The sequence below is a fragment of the Lepidochelys olivacea genome, assembly GCF_965140295.1.
Source record: "Lepidochelys olivacea isolate rLepOli2 genome assembly, chromosome: 7".
Classification (NCBI taxonomy): Eukaryota; Metazoa; Chordata; order Testudines; family Cheloniidae; genus Lepidochelys; species Lepidochelys olivacea.
Genome location: NC_140417.1, coordinates 126,787,224 through 126,812,943, shown reverse-complemented (window position 1 = coordinate 126,812,943; position 25,720 = coordinate 126,787,224). Strand labels below are relative to the sequence as shown.

General features: G+C 44.5%; 1 protein-coding gene across 6 annotated transcripts in view; it reads right to left on the bottom strand.

The window, feature by feature from the left end:
* ALDH18A1 (aldehyde dehydrogenase 18 family member A1) overlaps positions 1-25,720 on the bottom strand; it is a 114,394-nt gene that overhangs the window by 5,691 nt on the left and 82,983 nt on the right. For all 6 annotated transcript variants that reach the window (XM_084635313.1, XM_084635314.1, XM_084635316.1 and 3 more), the window contains exons 12-17: positions 19,802-20,022; positions 9,997-10,134; positions 9,643-9,838; positions 9,382-9,503; positions 1,670-1,856; positions 1,230-1,325 (exon numbers count right to left, since the gene is read on the bottom strand). In XM_084635313.1, the coding sequence (XP_084491439.1) occupies positions 1,230-1,325; positions 1,670-1,856; positions 9,382-9,503; positions 9,643-9,838; positions 9,997-10,134; positions 19,802-20,022 (960 nt within the window). The remainder of the gene's footprint in view (positions 1-1,229; positions 1,326-1,669; positions 1,857-9,381; positions 9,504-9,642; positions 9,839-9,996; positions 10,135-19,801; positions 20,023-25,720) is intronic.

Sequence of the window (25,720 nt, the reverse complement as noted above, 5' to 3'; positions counted from 1 at the left end):
CTACTGCTTCCCCTCATCCACAAGGCTTGTTACCCTGTCAAAGAAAGTTATGAGGTTGGTTTGACACTATTTGTTTTTGACAAATCCATGCTGACTTTTACTTATCACCTTATTATCTTCTAAATGTTTGCAAATTGGTTGCTTAATTATTTGCTCCATTATCTTTCCAGATACAGAAGTTAAGCTGACTGGTCTAATTCCCTGGGTTGTCCTTATTTCCCTTCTTATAGATTGAAAAAGGGCAAATATAGTGCCAGTCTTCTGGAAACTCTCCTGTCTTCCATGACTTTTCAAAGATAAAATTGCTAATGTCTCAGATATCTCCTCAGTCAGCTCCTTGAGTATTCTAGGATGCATTTCATCAGGCCCTGGTGACATGAAGACATCTAATTTGTCTAAGTAATTTTTAACTTGTTCTTTCCTTATTTTAGCCTCTTCTGATTCTACCTCATTTTCACTTGTATTCACTATGTTAGACGTCCAATCACCACCAACCTTCTTGGTGAAAACCGAAACAAAATCATTAAGCATCTCTGCCATTTCCACATTTTCTGTCATTATCTACCCCCCCCTCCCCATTGAGTAACGGGCCTACCTTGTCCTTGGTCTTCCTCTTGCTTCTAATGTATTTGCAGAATATTTTCTTGTTACCCTTTATGTCGCTGACTAGTTTGATCTTGTTTTGTGCCTTGGCCTTTCTAATTTTGACCTTACATACTTGTGTTATTTGTTTATATTCATCCTTTATAATTTGACCTATTTTCCACTTTCTGTAGGACTCTCTTTTGATTTTTAATCATTGACGATGTCCTGGTTAAGCCAGGGTGTGTGTGCTATGCGTATGTGCTCAGCGCCAATGAAGCATCAATTTTGGTTGTGGGATCTAAATGCTACTGTAATTTAGTAACATTACATTTTTGTTCTTCAGTTAATCGGAATGTCAAATGGCATAGTATATTTTTTGATCCTGCCCCAGTTAATTCCATCCACCATACAGACTGTCTCCTAATCCTATTGGGTGAAAGGTCTAAGTTTCTACTTTTACTACAGTACCTTCTGTAAAACCCTTTTCATTGGCAGGCAGGCAACACTGTGATCAGAGAAGGGACAATCCCATCCTCCAGGATTCAGGCAGGCATGCTTTATCAATACTTAGGGAAAAGAGTTAAAATCCCAAATTCAGATCTCCAGCTGCAAGCAGCACAAAATAATTCCATTCAAACCCTTACCAAGTCCAAACCGATATCCATCGGAGAATCGTGTGCTGGCGTTCCAGAACACACAGGCACTATCCACATGCTGGAGAAAGAATTCTGCGGTTTTCTCTGAGGGAAAGAGAAAAATCTGAACAGACACAGACGGAACAAGGCACTCATACCAAGTAATGGGTGCATTATGAAAACCTGAACAGATGTAATGCAATGTGAGACTCTGTTAACTGAGCAGCCATGACCAGAACAATGCTCACACATCTCTCCACAGCACAGACATCAAACACAAAGATCTGCAAACAGGAGAATGAGGGACTAGGAGAAGGAGGAAATAAACGACAAAGTTCCCCACCCCTTGTAGGGAGAGCTACTACTGCAGGACAGGTAAAAGTGCATTTCACACACCAGGTGTCTGAAAGTTAAACTGTTGATTGAATAGAGCCATTCAGGTCACTAACCATTCTCTGTGATGATAACATCTGTGTGTGAACTTCCGTACTTGTGGATATGATCAATTGCTTCCTGGACACCGTCCACCACCTCAATGCAACACTCCAGATCCCCATATTCTGTGCGGAGAGATTTTACTTCTGAAGGGCTGAAAGTCAAATACGAGGCAAACTTGGGACCAGCATGAATCTTCACCTGCAAGAACAGAGGATCTGATAGTATTTATCTTTTTTTAAGAGTCTTCCAAGCACTTAATGGCCACTTCTGAATCAGATTCTTACTAGAAGCAGTAAGCCAACTGCAGCATAAAGTTCTTAGCTTATCTGGACTCCTGAATGGAGGTTTACGTCATTACCCGTAGGAGCAATTTCAGGGAACTTGATGGCCCAGGGAACTAGTAACAGGATATAGACTTTGAGTCATGGTGGCTAGCCAACCGAACATGAGCTCTCAGTAAGATGCTGTAGCTAAAAAGGGCTAACACAATCCTTTGATGTATAAACAGAGAAATATCAAACAGGAATAGGGAGGCAGCATTACATCTAATACAGCACTGGTGAAATCACCACTGGAGTCCAGTATTCAGTTCTGGTGTCCATACTTCAAAAAGGGACGTTGAAAAATTGGAGAGTTCAGTGAAGAGCTACAAGAATGACCCAAAGTCTAGAAAAAGACACTGAACAACAAGAGACTTAAAGCACTCAACCTATTTAGTTTGCCAAAATTAAGATTAAAAGGAGATTTCAATCAGGACCAAATGTCTTTCTGGAATATATGCTTTAGTCAAACATAAGTTACTGGGTTCAACACAGGAATAAGTGAATGACGTTCTCTAGCCTCTGTCATAAAGGAGGTCAGACTAGATGAACTAACGGTCCATTCTCTCTTAAGATCTATTAGTTTAAGCACAGCTTCTAACTAGCTACACAGAGGAAAGATATTGGAGGACTAGTCTACCAGACAGAGGCATAACACAATCCAAAGTCTGGAAGATGAAGCTAGACAAATGCAAACTGGAAATAACATTAACAAGTCTAATAAAAAATTTGAACAGGTTACTAGTCTTCATTACTTAAATTCTTTAAAATTGAGGGGAATGGTCTAGTTCAACCACAATTTATCAGGCTTAATACGTTAATTATCGGTTGAAGTTCTATGACTTGGTCTACATTAAAAAGTTATGTAGATGCCAGGCAGCTTATGTCAACCTAGTTGTGCAACTGAGTCTACGCTTTAATTTGTCTCCCACCGATGTAAGCGCCCCGTTACACTGACACAGTAACACCACCTCCTTGAGCATCGCAGAGCTTCGGTTGACATACTTATGTCAATGCAGTGCGAATGTAGACACTGCATTACTTATGTTAACCCTATCTGTCCTCCAGCAGCTGTCCCACAATGCCCTACACCAACTGCTGTGGTCACCATTGTGAACTACACTGCTCAAGGGTCGTTGAGACTCCCCTTTAAATCCCTGCAAATTTTTGAAATTCCTTGTCCTCATTGCCCAGCTTGGTGAGCACAAGTAGCAGCTCTACATTGTTGAGTGGAGCTGCTCAGCTGACTATGCTGGCTACACGCTCCCGCTTGGAGCGGACAGGAGATACTGGATCTCCTGGGCTCGTGGGGAGAAGAGGCTGCGCAGGCAAACCTTTAAACCTGCTGTAGAAACGTTGACATCTACAAGCAGATTGCTCAGGAATGTAGGACAAGGGGCATGACAGGGCCCAGCAGCAGTGCTGTGTGAAAGCCAAAGAACTGTGCCAGGCACAACAGAAGCTCAGGGAGGCCCAACAATCAATCTGGTGCCAGACTGCAGACCTGCTGCTTTTACAAAGAGCTGCATGCTATACTCGGGAGACTCCAACACCCACACCACTGTGGATACCTCTGAGGAGCCCCAGTCATGGGCCAATGCAGTAAGCAGCATGAAGGAGGAGGACTTGAAAAAGAAAGAGGCGTATGGAAGACAAGCAACTGAAGGATGCAGCTGTGCAGCAAGCCCGGACATGTTTTTGACTCTATCATAGTTCAGCCAGTCGAGCATGGGCAAGCCCAGTGAAGGGGAAGAAAACTCAGGTAAGTATCACAGGTTTCAGAGTAGCAGCCATGTTAGTCTGTATCTGCAAAAAGAACAGGAGTACTTGTGGCACCTTAGAGACTAACAAATTTATTAGAGCAAAAGCTTTCGTGGGCTACAGCCTACTTCATCAGATGCATAGAATGGAACATATAGTAAGAAGATTATATCTATACACACACACACACACACACACACACACACAGAGAAGGTGGAAGTTGCCATACAAACTGTAAGAGGCTAATTAAGATGAGCTACTATCAGCAGGAGAAAAGAACTTTTGTAGTGATAATAAGATGGCCCATTTAGATAGCTGACAAGAAGGTGTGAGGATACTTAACATAGGGAAATAGATTCAATATGTGTAATGACCCAGCCACTCCCAGTCTCTATTCAAAGCCAAGTTAATGGTATCTAGTTTGCATATTAATTAAAGCTCAGCAGTTTCTTGTTGGAGTCTGTTTTTGAAGCTTTTCTGTTGCAAAATTGCCAACCTTAAATCTTTTACTGAGTGGCCAGAGAGGTTGAAGTGTTCTCCTACTGTTTTTTGAATGTTATAATTCCTGATGTCAGATTTGTGTCCATTTATTCTTTTGCGTAGAGACTGTAGCCCACGAAAGCTTATGTTCTAATAAACTTGTTAGTCTCTAAGGTGCCACAAGTACTCCTGTTCTTTTTTCAGGTAAGTATGTAGATACATTTTTAATTACAGGGATGGCAGCCTCAAAGTAGCAGGACACATCTTTTGTCTTTTCATTAATTTACTTGTGCTACAAGAGTCAGTGGTACAACCAAGAGCGGTTGCTATCTGCTTTTCATTGCCCTCTAAAGCAGAGGTGGCCAACCTGTGGCTCCGGAGCCACATGCGGCTCCTTGTATTGGCACTGACGCCGGTGCTGGAGCTACAGGCACCAACTTGGCTCTGCCACAGGCCCTGCCCCCATCCACCCCTTCCCGCCCCCTCCCCTGAGCCTGCCATGCCCTCACTCCACCCCAGAGCCTCCTGCACACTACGAAACAACTGACCGGGAAGTGCGGGGAGGGAGGGGGAGGGCTGATCGGGTGAGCGGGAGGTGCTGGGGGTGGGGGAGCTAATGGGGGGCTGCTGATGTATTACTAAAACAACAAGGAGTCCGGTGGCACCTTAAAGACGAACAGATTTATTTGAGCATCAGCTTTCGTGGGTAAAAGCCTCACTTCTTCAGATGTATGGCTGGTGTAGTGTGCCTCCCCCTCCAAGCTGCAGGCCAGGGCATGAAGCCTTTTTGGCTATGGCTTTCCTTGGTCTGATCTTTGAGCATTCAGTACCCCTGTTCTCACCGTGCACTTCCTGCAATGGGTCCACCTGGATGGGACCCCTGGGGAAGCCAGAGGGGCCCTGCACCCCAACTTTGCAGTCAGCAGTGACTCTCAGCCAGCATTGTAAAACAGAAGGGTTTATTAGTTGACAGGAACATAGCGTAGAACAGAGCTTGTTAGCACAGAAAGCAGGACCATTTGATAAAGTCCATCTTGGGGGGAGGGAACCCCAGAGCCTTGGGGTCCTGACCCTCCCCATTGAGTCTCAAAAGAGGAGACTGCCCCGCTTCCAGTGGCCTGACCTCCGATACACTCGTTGCCCCTCCTCTGGTCTTTGTCTTGCTTCAGTTTGTTGTGCTTTGTTCAATATCTTCATAAATGATCTGGAGGATGGTGTGGATTGCACTCTCAGCAAATTTGCAGATGATACTAAACTGGGAGGAGTGGTAGATACGCTGGAGGGCAGGGGTAAGATACAGAGGGACCTAGACAAATTGGAGGATTGGGCCAAAAGAAATCTGATGAGGTTCAGTAAGGATAAGTGCAGCGTCCTGCACTTAGGACGGAAGAATCCAATGCACAGCTACAGACTAGGGACCAAATGGCTAGGCAGCAGTTCTGCGGAAAAGGACCTCGGGGTGACAGTGGACAAGAAGCTGGATATGAGTCAGCAGTGTGCCCTTGTTGCCAAGAAGGCCAATGGCATTTTGGGATGTATAAGTAGGGGCATAGCGAGCAGATCGAGGGACATGATCGTCCCCTCTATTTGACATTGGTGAGGCCTCATCTGGAGTACTGTGTCCAGTTTTGGGCCCCACACTACAAGAAGGATGTGGATAAATTGGAAAGAGTCCAGCGAAGGGCAACAAAAATGGTAAGGGTCTGGAACACATGACTTATGAGGAGAGGCTGAGGGAACTGGGATTGTTTAGTCTGCAGAAGAGAAGAATGAGGGGGGATTTGATAGGTGCTTTCAACTACCTGAGAGGTGGTTCCAGAGAGGATGGTTCTAGACTATTCTCAGTGGTAGAAGAGGACAGGACAAGGTGTAATGGTCTCAAGTTGCAGTGGGGAAGGTTTAGGTTGGATATTAGGAAAATCTTTTTCACTAGGAGGGTGGTGAAACACTGGAATGCGTTGCCTAGGGAGGTGGTGGAATCTCCTTCCTTAGAAGTTTTTAAGGTCAGGCTTGACAAAGCCCTGGCTGGGATGATTTAATTGGGGATTGGTCCTGCTTTTGAGCAGGGGGTTGGACTAGATGACCTCCTGAGGTCCCTTCCAACCCTGATATTCTATGATTCTATGATTCCTGGGCAAAATGCACCTGGTCGCATCTCTCTCCTGGTTCTCAGGTTACAAAGGGGGATCGGCCACTGCCTACATGCATGCAGCTGGACCCCCGAGGGTCTCAGCAAAAGTTACCCCCCCACCCTCCTGCCACATAGGCATTGGTGTAATACACAGGGAAACTGAGTATTCATGCAAAACATTAAGGCTCATGTATATCATGACAACGGGAGAAAACCCGCTTTGTCACACCTGTTACTGCACAGTGTCACACAACTCACAGGATCATTCACAAACACAATTAATAGGTGCATTGACAATGTTATATCCCTACATGTACACCAATCACCACACAATTCTTACCAGGCCACAAAAGAGTGGGGCCAGGTAGAGCACACTACAGCAGTGGTGGGCAACTGGTGGCCCGTCAGGGTAATCTGCTGGTGGGCCGCGAGACAGTTTGTTTACATTGACCATCTGAAGGCATGGCTGCCTGCAGTTCCCAGTGGCCATGATTCACTGTTCCCGGCCAATGGGAGCTGCAGGAAGGGGCTGCCAGCCTGCACTTCTGTCATGTCACTGCACTCTTATTTTGGTGTCCCTGAGCTGGAGGTCTGGGGCTAGCTTCACATACAGATCCAGGAAGGTAGCCTCACACATCCAAAAGTTCTGCAACCACTGCTCGTCATCCCAAACGAGCATTAAAATGCTATCCCACCAGTCAGTTCTTGTTTCTCAGGTCCAAAAATGGTGCTCCACCAATTGCAGCTGCTCTGTAAATGCCACCAACAAGCTTGAATTGATTCTCGCCATGTCCCACTGCAATCTAACCTCCAAAGAATCATGTTTTCTTTTCATTCGGTTCTTGCAGATCTGCAAACACTACAGCATTGTGCACCCTGTGCTTGCAGCATTCAAGATAATAGTGCAGAGCTGTGCAGGCTACTCAGATAACAGTATGGGATGGAGACCGTTGTAAACTGGGAAGTTGACTCACACCTGCACGACTTGTTTCAGCCCCTCATGCATTGCCAAAACTTCCCAAGAGACAGCATGCTGAAGGATAGCAAGTTGCAGTGGGATACCTACCTATGGTGCACCATACTCTGCATCTGTCAAGGTTCCTTCCCCACTCTGAACTCTAGGGTACAGATGTGGGGACCTGCATGAAAACCTCCAAAGCTTACTTTTACCAGCTTAGGTTAAAACTTCCCCAAGGTACAAATTAACTTTACCCTTTGCCCTTGGAATTTCCACTGCCACCACCAAATTTTAATTGGGTTTACTGGGAAACGTAGTTTGGACACGTCTTTCCCCCCAAAATCCTCCCAACCCTTGCATCCCACTTCCTGGGGAAGGTTTGGTAAAAATCCTCACCAATTTGCATAGGTGACCACAGACCCAAACCTTGGCTCTTAGAACAATGAAAAAGCATTCAGTTTTCTTACAAGAAGACTTTTAATAGAAGTAAAGGAATCACCTCTATAAAATCAGGATGGTAGATACCTTACAGGGTAATTAGATTCAAAACATAGAGAATCCCTCTACGCAAAACCTTAAGTTACAAAAAAGACACACAGACAGGGATAGTCATTCTATTCAGCACAGCTCTTTTCTCAGCCATTTAAAGAAATCATAATCTAACACAAACCTAGCTAGATTACCTACTAAAAGTTCTAAGACTCCATTCCTGTTCTGTCCCCAGCAAAAGCAGCATACAGACAGACACAGACCCTTTGTTTTTCTCCCTCCTCCCAGCTTTTGAAAGTATCTTGTCTCCTCATTGGTCATTTTGGTCAGGTGCCAGTGAGGTTACCTTTAGCTTCCTAACCCTTGACAGGTGAAAGGATTTTTCCTCTGGCCAGGAGGGATTTTAAAGGGGTTTACCCTTCCCTTTATATTTATGACAGCATCAATACAAGTGGTCCTGGTGAGTATGTGCACCACTGACACAAGGAGCCAAATATGCACAAGGACAAGCGATGTATTAACTGTGGCAGTTATATGATGTTATAACTTGAGTCGACAAAAGTTTGTAGTGTTGACATGCCCTAAATCAGAATTGTCCCTTCTTGTCTTAAAAAAAATTCTATTAAGTATATGAAGAATTGCCAATATTGGTCACTGACAAACTACCCTGGACACATTATTGTGGACCACCAGGACAGGCATAGTTAAGATTTAGACTAGCTTTCTGTTTATTGTTTTCTTAATACGTACTTTGGAATTTGTTATCAGGACACATGGCTCACCTTCTCTTCAACCGTTTATTTCTTGCGTTAATAAATCACAGCCTGCACATTCTATTAGCATAACATGTCATACCATGTAATGTTCACAAATACGCAAGGTCTAACTTGGGTGTACAATCCTATATTACTCTGCAACCCACAGCATTTTAAAAATGCTCCTTTCCACAGACTCTTCTAGTAACGCCTGCTGGAACTGCAATACCAGTTTGAAATTCAGGAAATCATTTATTAGCTTTGCTCTGTTGCTTCTTCTGAGACACTAGGGGAGCAGGATGGGCAGGTGCAAAGATATATTGGTATATTGGGTGGAAATTAAACGAATGGGGAGTAGGTGCAAGAAGAACAAATAGGAGAGTGGTAAGAGAAAACAGGAGAAATGGGTAAGGATGAGACAAAGAGGAGGAACAGACACCAAAAGAATGGGTGCAAGCCTGGTGGGCTAGTAGCAGCATATGGAGAAGGTCAGGACCAGTAGTGTCCCTTGCTCCTCATTCCAGGAGGTGCAGAGAACAGAACGTATGTAGCCCAAGGGAAGGAACAGGATTCATGTTATTCACAAAGGACCACCTAAGGCTCAGCAGCAGCATGAGTTCTGAAGGAACTACTTCCAGGATCACCTCTATTCAGCACCTTGGGTGCTCCGATGCTCATATCTCAAGATGGGATGACATTTGCAATACCATCATTTGATTATAAGCCACTGCAGAGATGAGCTGCACATTTCAGCCAGTCCCTTTGTCTGCCAAGCCAGATTACTAACCAAAAATGATTCTCTTTACTAAGTGAGCTGTGCTTGACTAACCTGTTCCACTCTCAACATATCGATGATCTGGTCAAACAAGGGTGTTCGCAGCAAGTCTCGGTGAATTAATAGCGTTTCCAGAGCATTACAGGCAGCAGGATATTCACACTTTGAATCTCTGACTGGGGTTGAAGAATGGACAATTGGTTACATACCACTTCACATTAGAAAGGTGTTGAAAAGCACATGAGCAGATACAGCTTTCCATATCATGCATTCCATATCAAACTCATCAGAATTAAAAGGCATCTCCCATCTTACCTATTCTGGTGACCTTCTCTACACTGGCCTCTGTATCCACGTATATATGGCAGATCCCTTCACTGTGCCCCATAACCGGGATTCCTTTAGCAGCTTTCTGGATATCCCTAACCAGCTGAGAAGAGCCACGTGGAATGATCAGGTCTATCAGTTTATCCAAACGGCAAAGATCTTCTACTTCCTCTCTGGTGTTTACCTGGAGTAACCAAGCCAAGACATTATTATAGACTTTGAAGGACTTTGAGCATGGTATCATCCAGAAAGTACTGTATGTGTACTGCACACACATCCTACATTCATGAAAGTACTGTATGTGTAGCGTGACAAATCCTAGATTCATTTCGTGGCACTCACCAGCTGCACTGCATCCTTGACCCCATGGATGGAAAGTGCTTCTTGTGTTAGATGGTGAAGGATTTGATTGCTATGTGCTGCCTCTTTCCCTCCTTTAAGTAATAAGCCATTTCCACTGGCAATCGCCAAGGCAGACACCTGTCACAAAAGGAGAGAAGAGATCAGCACCACAGAATACATCTATTAATACAGACATAAGATTCACTATCTTCTCTCACTGGGGAACTGTTAGGCACCAAGCACACAAAGTTCCTCAGTTGAAAATGTAAAATATTGCAGAAATAAGTCCATAATTTTCAAAATACTGTTGGCAAGGGACCAAGGGCTGGTGGATATGTCAAGTGACATGAGAACTTTGGTATGAGGTATGGGATGAACTGGATAATTGTGTGGGTCGTCTTCCTCAGGAAAATAAACGTAAGTGTAAGTTTGTTAAATGAATTGACTACTTTCCATAACCTTCCATGGGATGTTAAATGTTGAACTTTTCAAAAGTGTTCAAGACCAAAGTGCATTATTGTGAAGGATTAGAGTTAACTAGAAAAGAATTAATTTAGTCAACTGCTACCTGAGAAAGTGCCTACTTCAGACAGGAATTAAAATGTTCTTTGATACCTCAAAGAGTATAAACAGAGACCGACCATCATGAATGAGACTGAGAACTGACTAGGTAGCAACTAATGGTATAGGTTCATGTGTCAATACTACTGAACTGGATTAGATTCTTAAAAGAAGATTCTCAAATCCATTATGGTCACTTTGTGCCACTCATTCTGGCCAGCGGGGCCAATGAACAACTCCCCCGAGTGGGGAACATCTTCTGCTGTGTGTTGCCTAAAATAAACAAGTTATCATAGACCTACTAGATATAAATTACCCTATGAAAAAAAAGCGTACAACTAGATGTGCCTTGCCCCACCATCACCACTTTGATTTTATTTTTCAGAGATTAAAGGCCAGAAGGTAGCATTAGAGCCTCTAATCTGACCTTTCATAGAACACAGGCCACAGAATTTCACCCAGTTACCCCTGTATTCAGCCCAGTAACTTGTTGAACTACAGCATATCTTCCAGAAAGGCATTCAGTGTCTATTTGAGGACACCACGATATGGAGAATCCACTACTTCCCTTGGTAGTTTGTTCCAACAGCTAGTCACGCTCACCAATACATAGCTGTGCCTTATTTCTAATTTGAATTTTTCTAGTTTTAACTTTCAATCATTGTTTCTTATTGTGCCTTTCTCCACTAATTTAAAGGGGCCTTTAGTATCCAGTATTTTCTCTCAGTGTAGGTACTTATACACTGTAATCAAGTCATTGCTGATCTTTTAAACGTTGTATTCCTTCTCTCTCACCCTTCATTTTCATTTTGTTTTTAGATTGTAAACTTCTTTGAGGTAGGTTTCAGAGTAACAGCCGTGTTAGTCTGTATTTGCAAAAAGAAAAGGAGTACTTGTGGCACCTTAGAGACTAACCAATTTATAAATAAATTTATAAATTTATAAATAAATAAATTGGTTAGTCTCTAAGGTGCCACAAGTACTCCTTTTCTTTGAGGTAGGGAATGTGAAAGACTGTGTCTGCATAGTGCAGTGCCTAGCACATTCTGAAATATAATTATACAGCATTTTAATAATTTGTACACAAAAAGTCATATTCAAGTAATAGTAGGGTCATAATTTCAAACATTCAGAAGTGCAGAAATGAAAGTTATGGTTCTCACAGTAACATTAACTTTGCCCTCATTGTGTAATATGTAAAGTGTTATGGTTATCTGCCTGAACACAGCAAAGTACTATACACTGAAAATTAAAACTGGAACAGAAAACATAGCATGCGTGAAACACGTTAACATTATTTATGTTACAGGAAAGGGAAAAAAAATGTGTTTCCTTGCACAGTACAAAGGAAACTGATGTTCTGATCTCTTCTGAAAACCCAGCATCCTGCTTTTTGTCTCCTGCCTGATATTTCTCTTAAAAAAAAAAAAAAGACACTAAAAATACTATATCTTAATCTGCTCCCCAGTGATGGTTAGGTGAGAACATTTTAACATTTATAATGACTTTTGCTGGCTGAGGATATATTTCCTGGGGAGACATTCTGCTCTCTTCCTCCCAGACCAGCTCTACTGGTACTTTGATCTTTAAGCCTAGATCTCCCTGGGTTTTGTGTTTAACAGCAGATATACAAACAAAGACCATCAGTTAGTATTAGAGAGATAAGGTGGGTGAGGTAATCTCTTTTGTTGGACCAACTTCTGTTGGTCAAAGAGAAAAGTTTTTGAGTTACAAAGAGCTCATCTTCCGGTATTGTGCATTAAGAGTTTGCTTATTAAATTTGTGGACGACACCAAGCTGGGAGGGGTTGCAAGTGCTTTGTAGGATAGGATTAAAATTCAAAATGATCTGGACAAACTGAAGAAAAGGTCTGAAGTAAATGGGATGAAATTCAATAAGGACTAATGCAAAGTACTCCATTTAGGAAGGAACAATCAGTGGCACACTCACAAAATGGGAAATGACTGCCTAGGAAGGAGTCCTGTGGAAATGGATCAGCGGGGTCATAGTGGATCACATGCTAAATAGGAGTCAACAGTGTACCATTGTTCCAAAAAAAGCAAACATCATTCTGGGATGTATAAGTAGGAGTGCTGTAAGCAAGACACGAGAAATAATTCTTCCACTCTACTCCATGCTCATTAGGCCTCAGTTGGAATATTGTGTCCAGTTCTGGGTGTGACATTTTGGGAAAGATGTGGATGAATTGGAAAGAGTCCAGAGAAGGGCAACAAAAATGATTAATTTCAGAGTAACAACCATGTTAGTCTGTATTCGCAAAAAGAAAAGGAGTACTTGTGGCACCTTAGAGACTAACCAATTTATTTGAGCATAAGCTTTCGTGAGCTACAGCTCACTTCATCGGATGCATTGATTAATGCATTAAAATGATTAAAGGTCTAGAAAACATGACCTATGTGGGAAGACTGAAAAAATTGGGTTTGTTCAGTCTGGAGAAAAGAAGACTGATGGGGGACAACGACAACAACAACAGTTTTAAAGTATATAGAAGGTTGTTACAAGGAGGAGGGAGAAAAATTGTTCTCTTTAACCTGTGAGGATAGGACAAGAAAGAGTGGGCTTAAATTTCAGCAAAGGCGTTTAGATTGTATATTAGAAAAAAAACAAAAAAAAAAAACTAGCTGCCTGTGAGGGTAGTTAAGCACTGGAACAAATTGCCTAGGGAGATTATGGAATCTCCATCATTGGAGATTTTTAAGAGCAGGTTAGACCCTAACACTTGTCAGGGATGGTCTAGATAATACTTAGTCCTGCCTTGAGTGCATGGGACTGGATTAGAAGATCTCTCGAGGTCCTTCCAATCCTACAGTTCTATGATTCTATGGCCATTCATCAGCCTGATGACCCCATTTTGAGTTTGTGAAAGGTGCTGAACCTGTCAGCTTTGTCTCCTTGGAGCAGCTCCTTTCCCTTACATAAATGGTTAGGACAGCGTAAGGTAAATTACCAGGCTACTGTATCCAGTTCTGGACTCTACACTTTAAAAAAGGGTATGGAAAAACTGGAAAGATCAGAAGAGAGTTACACCAATGATTAGAGATCTAGAAAGCCTGTCTTGCAGTGAAAGATTTAGGAAACAACCTATTCAGCTTATCCAAGAAAAGCTTAAGAGAGGATTTGACCTTGGTCTCTTAGTAATTCCATGGTAGATTTCTGATGGTAGAGGACTCAAATATAGCAGCCAAAGGCACAACATGATCCACTGTCTGGAAGGAGAATTTCAGGCTATAAGTCAAGTACAACTCTTTAACACCAAGAGTAATTAGCAAATGGAACAACCAACTAGGGTCATCGTGGATTTTAAATGAAGATTGGATCTCTTTCTAAGAGATACACTGTAGCTCAACTGTAAAGTATGGATTTAATGCAGGAATTACTGGATAAAATTCTTTGGTCTGTGTTACCCAGGAGGTCAGATAAAATAATCGTATTGGACACTTTAGCCTTCAAATCTATGACATAACTGAGTTTAGAGGTAGAGGCATATATTCCCCCACCAGGAATTTAAAGTTTAAATTAATAATTGCTCACATATCAATTATTATTAGAAACATCTCTACTTTCCAAATGGAGTACAGTAACTCCTCACTTAACGTAGTAATTATGTTCCTGAAAAATGCTACTTTAAGTGAAACAATGTTAAGCGAATCCAATTTCCCCATAAGATTTAATGTAAGGTGGGGGGAGGTTAGGTTCCAGGGAAATTTTTTTCACCCGATAAAAGACACTATCTATACACACACTAGACAGACAGATACACACACATATGCATGCACTATAAGTTTTAAACAAACAATTTAATACTATACACAGCAATGATGATTGTGAAGCTTGGTTGAGGTGGTGGAGTCAGACGGTGGGATATTTCCCAGGGAATGCCTTACTGCTAAAAGATGAACTAGCACTCGGCGGAGCCCTCAAGGATTAACACATTGTTGTTAATGTAGCCTCAAACTCTCCAAGGCAGCAGGAATGGAGGGAGGAGAGACAGCATGGCAGAGAGAGAGAGACACACACTCACACACCCCGTGTGTGTTTGTGTGTGGGGTGGGGGGGCAGGGAGACAGAGAGAGACAGACACACACACACACACGCACTGCCCCTTTAAGCTCGCTGACCGCACTCTAAGTACACTGGCTTTTAAAGTAGATCAGCAAGTTGAGACAGCAGCTGCTGCCAGCGAGCTCCCTCTGTCCTCTGTGGAGGTGGGGTACAGGAGTGGGGAGAGGATGACACCCTGAATTTAGCACCCTTCTTTCCCCCCCCGCCCCCCCGACACACACAGCAAGCAGGAAGCTCCGGGGAGCAGCTCCAAGGCGGAGGGCAGGAGCAGCACACGGCAGTGGGGGGAGGGACACCCGAACTGCCCGGCAATTGATAGCCTGCTGGTCGGCTGCCGCACAGGGAACTTAGGGGAGCTGACGGGGAGCTGCCGGCCCACCCTGGTTCCAAGCCCCCACCAGCTCGCTCCAACGGGCTGCTCTTTCTGCAACCAGTGAACAAAGCAGGCGGCTGCCAAACAACGTTATAAGGGAGCACTGCGCAACTTTAAACAAACATGTCCTCTAACTGGTCAGCAATGTAACAATAAAACAACGTTAACCGGGACAACGTTAAGTGAGGAGTTATTGTATTTAAATTAGTAACCCCAAAGTTCACTCTAGCATGTTAAAAAACAGCCTGGCTGGGTCTTAAAATAATTTTTTCTACTTATACTTTAAGCTTAGAAATATCAGGAACATCTAATCTGATCTTCCCTGGGTTTGCTGCAGGACTTGAAGAACCCCTCAAAAGAAGTAAACAAAGCTCTGTGGGGGCACTGACTCTTTAACAGTCTTTTTTTATCCCAAATATTTGTAGGGGGGTTGAGTTAAGTAACTATTATAGAAAAAACTGAAGGAAAATCCATTTCCCACCTTGGTCAGATTTCACTTCCATAGCAATTCAATATTACATCACTGCCCATAACAGTCCCCAGGGTAGGCCAAATTTGCATTTCTAATGTAATAAGCAAACAAAGTTATAAGGGGAACCCCAAAAACTTTTATACCAGATCATAACAAGAAAACCCACTTAGACTCCCTAAGGGAGTCGATAGGCAGGATCTCCAGGGAGGCTACTATGAGGGGGAAAGGAGTCCAGGAGAGCTGACTGTATTTTAAAGAAGCCTTATTGAGGGCACAGGAACAAACCATTCTGATGTGCAGAAAGAATAGCAAATATGACAAACAACCAGCTTGTCTTAACAGTGAAATCTTCGGTGAGCTTAAACTCAAAAAGGAATCTTACAAGAAGTGGAAATTTGGACAGATGACTAGGGAGGAGTATAAAAATATTGCTAGAGCATGCAGGGGTATAATCAGGAAGGCCAAGGCACAACTGGAGTTGCAAGCTAGCAAGGGATGTGAAGGGTAACAGGAAGGGTTTCTACAGGTTTGTTAGCAACAAGAAAAAGGTCAGGGAAAGGGTGGGACCCTTAATGAATGGGGGAGGCAACCTAGTGACAGATGATGTGGAAAAAACTGAAGTACTCAATGCTTTTTTTGCCTCAGTCTTCACAGACAAGGTCTGCTCCCATACTGCTGTCCTGGGCAACACAGTATGGGGAGGAGGTGAGCAGCCCTCAGTGGTGAAAGAACAGGTTAAGGACTATTTAGAAAAGCTGGACACGAACAAGTCCATGGGTCCAGATCTAATGCATCCGAGGGTGCTGAGGGAATTGGCTGATATGATTGCAGAGCCATTGTCCATTATTTTTGAAAATTTGTGGCGATTAGGGGAGGTCCCGGATGATTGGAAAAGGCAAATATAGTGCCCATCTTTTTAAAAAGGGAAGAAAGAGAAGCCAGGGAACCACAGCCTCACTCCAGTCCCTGGCAAAATGATGGAGCAGGTGCTCTAGGAATCCATTTTGAAGCACTTGCAGGAGAGGAAGGTGATCAGGAACAGTCAACATGGATTCACCAAGGGCTTGATTTACCAAACCAGCCCAAAACAGCCTCTGTATCACCTCCCTGGGCACTCAGATGTCCAAACAATGCAGTCCCTTAAACTGCCCAGCCTCAGGTCTCCGTCCAGACAGACGTCAGATATGATGATGGTTACAGAAAATATAGATCACATCCACCACTTTCCCCATATCCACAGAGCCTGTTATCTCATCATAGAAGGCAATCCGGTTGGTCAGGCATGACTTGCCCTTGGCTTCTCCCTCTGTCCAGAGAGTGAACAACCCACAGAACAACAAAACAAATCCTTCCCCCTGAGATTTGGAAGTATCTTCTTTCTTCATTGGTCCTTCTGGTCAGGTGCCAACTAGGTTATTTGAACTGCTTAACCCTTTACAGGTAGGGCAATCCAGTACAGCTGCCAAAGAGGGATTTTATGCTACTGAATGGGCTGGCATACATAAAGGTTGCCACCCTTCCCGCTATATTCATGACAGAGCCAAAGCACTAGAAACAGAGCACCAAAGTCATTGACACTGAGGAAGCTCTAGGTGCAGCTTAAAACACCAGCACCAAGAAATACCAGGAGCTTCAATGTCCATTGTTTCTCCCTCAGTTTAGAGAAGAGGTCCCCAAACTGCAGAGCACGCCCCCCTACAGGGAATGCAGAGGAACATTTAGGAGGGAGTGCGTGGCTGGGACCCGGGCCAGCCTCTACAGGGGGGGCAGGGAATGAGCTCCACCCAGCTCTACTCCTGGCCCTGGCTGCTGTTCCCACACCTGCTCCTAGCCTCGGCCCCCTTACTCCTGTTCATGTCTTTCTCCCCTGCCCCCCACATCCCTGGAGCCGCAGCCCCACTCCTGGCCCCGGAGGGAGGGGCACTGACAGGGATAAGAGGGGGCGTGACCCTGAAAAGTTTGGGGACCACTGGTTTATAGGAGGAATGATGCAAAAAGATAATGTTTTGAGCATTCTATGGGACTGCCACAAGGGCTCTATACAGAGGTCACTGTGGCATTCAGTACAGAAAGGGACATCTACCACCTCACAGCCAGACTTACCAATAATAGCCATGAGCTGAAGGGCACCTACACAGTGGATTAACACAACCCTCAGTGTTGAAGCTAATGAAACAGTGCATATCAGTCACATCCTACACACTGAGTTGGCCCCTGGCACGGATCCTGATTACGACCTGCTGATTCGACAGAACCAAATCAGGACCTAAGTGCAGAATTCTTTAGCATATTCGTGCTAGCAGATGGCATCCTTTAAAGATGAAGCTTAGGCAGCTTCCCAGTGCTATACAAGTGGTTAGTAAGAGGCTTTGCACATGTAGGGTATGTCAACAGTAAAAATGCTACTGCAGCACAGCTGCACCGCTATAGCACTTAAGATTAGACATCACCTACACTGACAGGAGGGGTTCTCCCATCGGCATAGGTAACCCACCTCCTTGAGAGGTGGCAGCTAACACCACAGAAGAATTCTTCCATTGACCTAGTGCTGTGTACACTGAGGGTTAGGTCAGCACAGCTACGTCTCTCAGGCACGTGGATTTTTCACACCCCCGAGAGATGCAGTTACGTCTATGAAAGTTCCCAGTGTAATGCCCGGGAATGTGCCCCTTTCTGAGGCAGAACAGACACAGAGTAAGGTTATGTCTACACTACAGCTTCTGGTGGCATAAGTTATGTCACTCAGGGGTATGAATAAACCACCCCCCTGAGCAACATAAAAGTTATGCCAGGTATAACCACTCATGCGCACAGCGCTATGTTGGCGGGAGAGCTGCTTCTGCTGCTTGCAGGGGTGCTGCTTTTGTATGTTGACAGGAGAGCTCTCTCGGGCCGGCATAAAGCATCTTCACCACACACACTGCAGTGGCACAGCTGTATAAGTACAGCTGCACCGCTACTGCACTGTACGTACAGACATGGCCAATGTGGTGTCATCACATTGAGATGCACACTTGAAGCTGCTGGAATGCTATTTGTAGCTATTACAGCAAAAAGTAAGTTGTGAAGAGCTATGTATTTGTTTTAGTTCTTCAGATGCTGAGATACAACTATTGTAACAAAAAAGCACATACAACAACTCCAAGAAATATATAAACATACAACTACAGTGTCTACATATGGGGCTTCCATCTATATCACTGGAAGTTCTGTATGGGGGGCTGGGAAATAGCACAAAATTTGCACTAAATACAAACTTCTGTACCGATCACAGAATCATAGAAACATAGGGCTAGAGGGGATCTTGTGAGACCATGCATGCCATCCCCCTATGCCTGATGCAGACCCAAGTAAACCTACCCATCCCTGACAGGTTGTTCATCCAACAAGTTGTTAAACCCCACCGATGGGGATTCCACAACCTCCCTTGGTAACTTATTCCAGTACTTAACTATCCCTTATAGTTAGAAAGCTTTTCCCTAATGTCTAATTTAAATCACTCTTGCTGCATATTAAGACAATCACTTCTTGTCCTATCAGTGGACATGGAGAACAATTGATCCCTGTCCTCTCAGCCCTCAACACATCCAAAGACTTATCAGGTCGCCTCTCAGTCTACTTAAGACTAAACATGCCCAGATTTTTTAACCTTTCCTCAGAGTCAGGTTTTTTAAAACTTCTGGAATTTTTGTTGCTCTCCTTTGGACCTGTCTCCAATTTGCCCAAATCTTCCTTAACGCGTGGCAACCAAAATTGGATAATACTCCTCTTGGGGCCTCATCAGTGCCAAGCAGAGTGGAACTATTACCTCCTGTGCCTCACACACAACACTCATGTTAATAAGCCCCAGAACGATATTAGCTTTTTATATGAACAAAAGGTCCCTACATAGAAGGGCTTGCAACCTGAGAAAACAAGTGACATGAGGAGGAGGAATGTACATTCAATTAGGAACAATTCTTGAATACATTTGCAATTTATTAAGAAGTGGAAACAACTCTCCCATCTGCCTATTAACCCATCACAAACTGGCTGATTTCTTCTGAACAATGCAGAAGTAGGTCCTGAGGAGAGATCTGATGGAGAGGGTAGTATACCAATAAAATCCAGTTTAAGGGAACCCCTCGCAAGACAAAGTGCTTTGGAAATTAAGAATTGAATGCTGGTTCACTCACCACCCCACCAATCAGAATATTTTTCCTTTTGTTGCCTGCGACAGCATGGGACTGCACTCAATGACCCAAGAGGTCACTTCCACTCCTATGTTACCAAAGGACATCTCAAACAAAAAAGTTTTATTTCCCCTCATCATGTACCTGTGGGAGGCAGTCAGGGCGGGATTCGAAGATCACCAGCAGGACCCCAATAGGCACAGTCACCTGTTCCAGCTCTAAGTCTTTTGCGATTCGTGTTCTGCGAATGACACGGCCTACACTCTCCTGTGAGGATGCTGCGATCTGACGAAGTCCTATGGCCAAGCTATTCAGCTTTGATGTAGACAGACTCAGTCGCTTCATCAAAGGAAGTGCCAATCTCCCTGAAATAAGAGACGATTCAGTTATGCTGGAGATACTTAACAGCTGCTTGAGACTAGATATCAGGACTCCATCCACCTCCTTACATCTGCCTAAGGAACAATACAAGCACTTTCCACTCAAAAAGATATGCCCTGAGATGAACTATACAGGCCACCAGCTTCCACCAGCCACAGCAAAACTACCTGAATCAGACAAGTAGAACCATTCACATCACCTCATGCATGTTTAACTTGAGCCACATCAGCAGAAAAGCTGACTAGTCAGACACTATCCCCTTTCAATGAGGTATACCTGCTGATCTTCAACTTAAGAGCAGCCATATTGGGTCCGACCAATGATCCATCTAGCCCAGTATCCTGTCCTCTGACAATGGCCAATGCCAGGTGTTCCAGAGGGAATGAACAGAACAGGCAATCATCAAGTGATCACTCCCTGCTTCTGGCAGTCAGAAGCTAGGGACACCCAGAACATGGGGTTGCATTCCTGACCATCTTGGGTAATAGCCATTGATGGATCTATCCTCCATGAACCTATCTAATTCTTTTTTGAACAGTAATAGTTTTGACCACATTCCTGGCAATGAATTCCACAGGTTGACTGCGCACTAGGGGAAAAAGTACTTTTCTTTGTTTGAATCCTGCTGCCTGTTAATTTCATTAGGAGATCTCAGGTTCTTGTATTATTTGAAGGGGCAAATAACAGTTTCTTATTCAAGTTCTCCAAGCTATTCATGATTTTATAGACCTCTGTCATATCCCCTCTTAGTCGTCTCTTTTCCAAGCTGAACTGTCCCAGTCTTTTTAACCTCTCCTCCTAGGGCAGCTGTTCCATATCCCTTAATCATTTTTGTTGCCCTTCTCTGTAGCTTTTCCATTTCTAATGCATCTTTTTTGAGATGGGGTGACCAAAACTGCATGGAGGAGTCAAGATGTGGGCATAACATGAATTTATATAGTGGCATTATGATATTTACGGTCTTATTATCTATCCCTTTCCTAATGGTGCCTAACATTCGGGTAGCTTTTTTGACAGCACACTGAGCAGATGTTTGCAGACAACTATCCACAATGATGCTAAGATCTCTTTCTTGAATGGAAACAGCTAATTTATATCTCATCGTTTTGTACATATACTTTGGTTTATGTTTTCTAATGTGCATTACTTTGCATTAGGGCTATCAAGTGGTAATAGAATACCATTTATTTAAATATTTTTGGATGTTTTTGACATTTTCAAATGTATTGATTTCAGTTACAACACAGAATATAAAGTTTACAGTGCTCAGTTTATATTTTATCACAGATATTTCCACTGTAAAAAGAAAGTGTTTTTCAATTCACTTAATACAAGCACTGTAGTGCAATCTCTTTATTATGAAAGTTGAACTTACAAATGTACAATTATGTACAAAAAATAACTGCACTCAAAAATAAAATAATGTAAACCTTTAGAGCCTGCAAGTCCACTTAGTTCTACTTCTTGTTCAGCCAATCACTCAGGGTATGTCTACACTATGAAATTAGGTCGAATTTATAGAAGTCGTTTTTTTAGAAATCATTGTTATATATTCGAGTGTATGTGTCCCCACAGAAAATGCTCTAAGTGCATTAAGTGCAGTAACTAGGCGGAGTGCTTCCACAGTACCGAGGCAAGCGTCGACTTCCGGAGTGTTGCACTGTGGGTAGCTATCCCACAGTTCCCGCAGTCTCCGGAATTCTGGGTTGAGATCCCAATGCCTGATGGGGCTAAAACATTGTCGCGGGTGGTTTTGGGTACATATCGTCAGGCCCCCGTTCCCTCCCTCCCTCCATGAAAGCAGCAGACGACAATCGTTTCGCGCCTTTTTTCTTGAGTTACCTGTGCAGATGCCATACCACGGCAAGCATGGAGCCCACTCAGGTAACCATCACCGTATGTCTCCTGGGTGCTGGCAGACGTGGTACTTCATTGCTACACAGCAGCAGCAACCCCTTGCCTCGTGGCAGCAGACGGTACAGTAGGACTGGTAGCTGCCCTCGTCATGTCCAAGGTGCTCCTGGCCACATCAGCCAGGAGCGCCTGGGCAGACATGGGTGCAGGGACTACATTAGAAGTGACTTGACCAGGTCATTCTCTTTAGTCCTGCAGTCAGTCCTATTGAACCATCTTATGGTGAGCAGGCAGGCAATACGGATTGCTAGCAGTCCTATTGTACCATCTTCTGCCGGGCAGGCATGAGATGAGGATGGCTAGCAGTCCTATTGTACCATCTTCTGCCGAGCAGCCATGAGATGTGGATGGCTTGCAGTCCTTCTGCACCGTCTGCTGCCAGCCAAAGATGTAAAAGATAGATAGAGTGGATCAAAACAAGAAATAGACCAGATTTTGTTTTGTACTCATTTGCTCCCCCCCCCGTCTAGGGGACTCATTCCTCTAGGTCACACTGCAGTCACTCACAGAGAAGGTGAAGCAAGGTAAATCTAGCCATGTATCAATCAGAGGCCAGACCAACCTGCTTGTTCCAATAAGAACAATTACTTAGGTATACCATTTCTCATTGGAACCCTCCGTGAAGTCCTGCTTGAAATATTCCTTAATGTAAAGCCACCCCCTTTGTTGATTTTAATTCCCTGTAAGCCATGTCGTCAGTCACCCCTCCCTCCGTCAGAGCAACGGCAGACAATCATTCCACGCCTTTTTTCTGTCCGGACGCCATACCAAGGCAAGCATGGAGGCCGCTCAGCTCACTTTGGCAATTAGGAGCACATAAACACCACGCACATTATCCAGCAGTATATGCAGCACCAGAACCTGGCAGAGCGATACCAGGCGAGGAGGCAACGTCAGTGCGGTCACGTGAGTGATCAGGACATGGACACAGATTTCTCTGAAAGCATGGGCCCTGACAATGCATGCATCATGGTGCTAATGGAGCAGGTTCATGTGGTGGAACGCCGATTCTGGGCTCGGGAAACAAGCACAGACTGGTGGGACCGCACAGTGTTGCAGGTCTGGGACGATTCCCAGTGGCTGCGAAACTTTCGCATGCGTAAGTGCACTTTCATGGAACTTTGTGACTTGCTTTCCCCTGCCCTGAAGCGCATGAATACCAAGATGAGAGCAGCCCTCACAGTTTAGAAGCGAGTGGCGATAGCCCTGTGGAAGCTTGGAATGCCAGACAGCTACCGGTCAATTGGGAATCAATTTGGAGTGAGCAAATCTACTGTGGGGGCTGCTGTGATGCAAGTAGGCCACGCAATCAAAGATCTGCTCATCTCAAGGGTAGTGACCCTGGGAAATGTGCAGGTCATAGTGGATGGCTTTGCTGCAATGGGATTCCCTAACTGTGGTGGGGCCATAGACGGAACCCATATCCCTATCTTGGCATCGGAGCACCAAGCCGGCGAGTACATAAACCGCAAGGGGTACTTTTCAATAGTGCTGCAAGCTCTGGTGGATCACAAGGGACGTTTCACCAACATAGAATCATAGAATATCAGGGTTGGAAGGGACCCCAGAAGGTCATCTAGTCCAACCCCCTGCTCGAAGCAGGACCAATTCCCAGTTAAATCATCCCAGCCAGGGCTTTGTCAAGCCTGACCTTAAAAACCTCTAAGGAAGGAGATTCTACCACCTCCCTAGGTAACGCATTCCAGTGTTTCACCACCCTCATAGTGAAAAAGTTTTTCCTAATATCCAATCTAAACCTCCCCCACTGCAACTTGAGACCATTACTCCTCGTTCTGTCATCTGCTACCATTGAGAACAGTCTAGAGCCATCCTCTTTGGAACCCCCTTTCAGGTAGCTGAAAGCAGCTATCAAATCCCCCCCTCATTCTTCTCTTCTGCAGACTAAACAATCCCAGCTCCCTCAGCCTCTCCTCATAAGTCATGTGTTCTAGACCCCTAATCATTTTTGTTGCCCTTCGCTGGACTCTCTCCAATTTATCCACATCCTTCTTGTAGTGTGGGGCCCAAAACTGGACATAGTACTCCAGATGAGGCCTCACCAATGTCGAATAGAGGGGAACGATCACGTCCCTCGATCTGCTCGCTATGCCCCTACTTATACATCCCAAAATGCCATTGGCCTTCTTGGCAACAAGGGCACACTGTTGACTCATATCCAGCTTCTCGTCCACTGTCACTCCTAGGTCCTTTTCCGCAGAACTGCTGCCTAGCCATTCGGCCCCTAGTCTGTAGCGGTCCATTGGATTCTTCCATCCTAAGTGCAGGACCCTGTACTTATCCTTATTGAACCTCATCAGATTTCTTTTGGCCCAATCCTCCAATTTGTCTAGGTCCTTCTGTATCCTATCCCTCCCCTCCAGCGTATCTACCTCTCCTCCCAGTTTAGTATCATCCGCAAATTTGCTGAGAGTGCAATCTACACCATCCTCCAGATCATTTATGAAGATATTGAACAAAACCGGCCCCAGGACCGACCCTTGGGGCACTCCACTTGACACCGGCTGCCAACTAGACATGGAGTCATTGATCACTACCCGTTGAGCCTGACAATTTAGCCAGCTTTCTACCCACCTTATAGTGCATTCATCCAGCCCATACTTCCTTAACTTGCTGACAAGAATACTGTGGGAGACCGTGTCAAAAGCTTTGCTAAAGTCAAGAAACAATACATCCACTGCTTTCCTTTCATCCACAGAACCAGTAATCTCATCATAAAAGGCGATTAGATTAGTCAGGCATGACCTTCCCTTGGTGAATCCATGCTGGCTGTTCTTGATCACTTTCCTCTCATGCAAGTGCTTCAGGATTGATTCTTTGAGGACCTGCTCCATGATTTTTCCGGGGACTGAGGTGAGGCTGACTGGCCTGTAGTTCCCAGGATCCTCCTTCTTCCCTTTTTTAAAGATTGGCACTACATTTGCCTTTTTCCAGTTATCCGGGACTTCCCCGGTTCGCCACGAGTTTTCAAAGATAATGGCCAATGGCTCTGCAATCACAGCCGCCAATTCCTTCAGCACTCTCGGATGCAACTCGTCCGGCCCCATGGACTTGTGCACGTCCAGCTCTTCTAAATAGTCCCTAACCACCTCTATCTCCACCGAGGGCTGGCCATCTCTTCCCCATTTTGTGATGCCCAGCGCAGCAGTCTGGGAGCTGACCTTGTTCGTGAAAACAGAGGCAAAAAAAGCATTGAGTACATTAGCTTTTTCCACATCCTCTGTCACTAGGTTGCCTCCCTCATTCAGTAAGGGACCCACACTTTCCTTGGCTTTCTTCTTGTTGCCAACATACCTGAAGAAACCCTTCTTGTTACTCTTGACATCTCTTGCTAGCTGTAGCTCCAGGTGCGATTTGGCCCTCCTGATATCATTCCTACATGCCCGAGCAATATTTTTATACTCTTCCCTGGTCATATGTCCAACCTTCCACTTCTTGTGGGATGGCCAGAAAAGGTACATGATGCTCGCATCTTCAAGAACTCTGGTCTGTTTCAAAAGCTGCAGGAAGGGACTTTATTCCCAGACCAGAAAATAACTGTTGGGGATGTTGAAATGCCTATCGTTATCCTTGGGGACCCAGCCTACCCCTTAGTGCCATGGCTCATGAAGCCGTACACAGGCAGCCTGGACAGTAGTCAGGAGCTGTTCAACTACAGGCTGAGCAAGTGCAGAATGGTGGTAGAATGTGCATTTGGATGTTTAAAGGCGCGCTGGCGCAGTTTACTGACTCGCTTAGACCTCAGCGAAA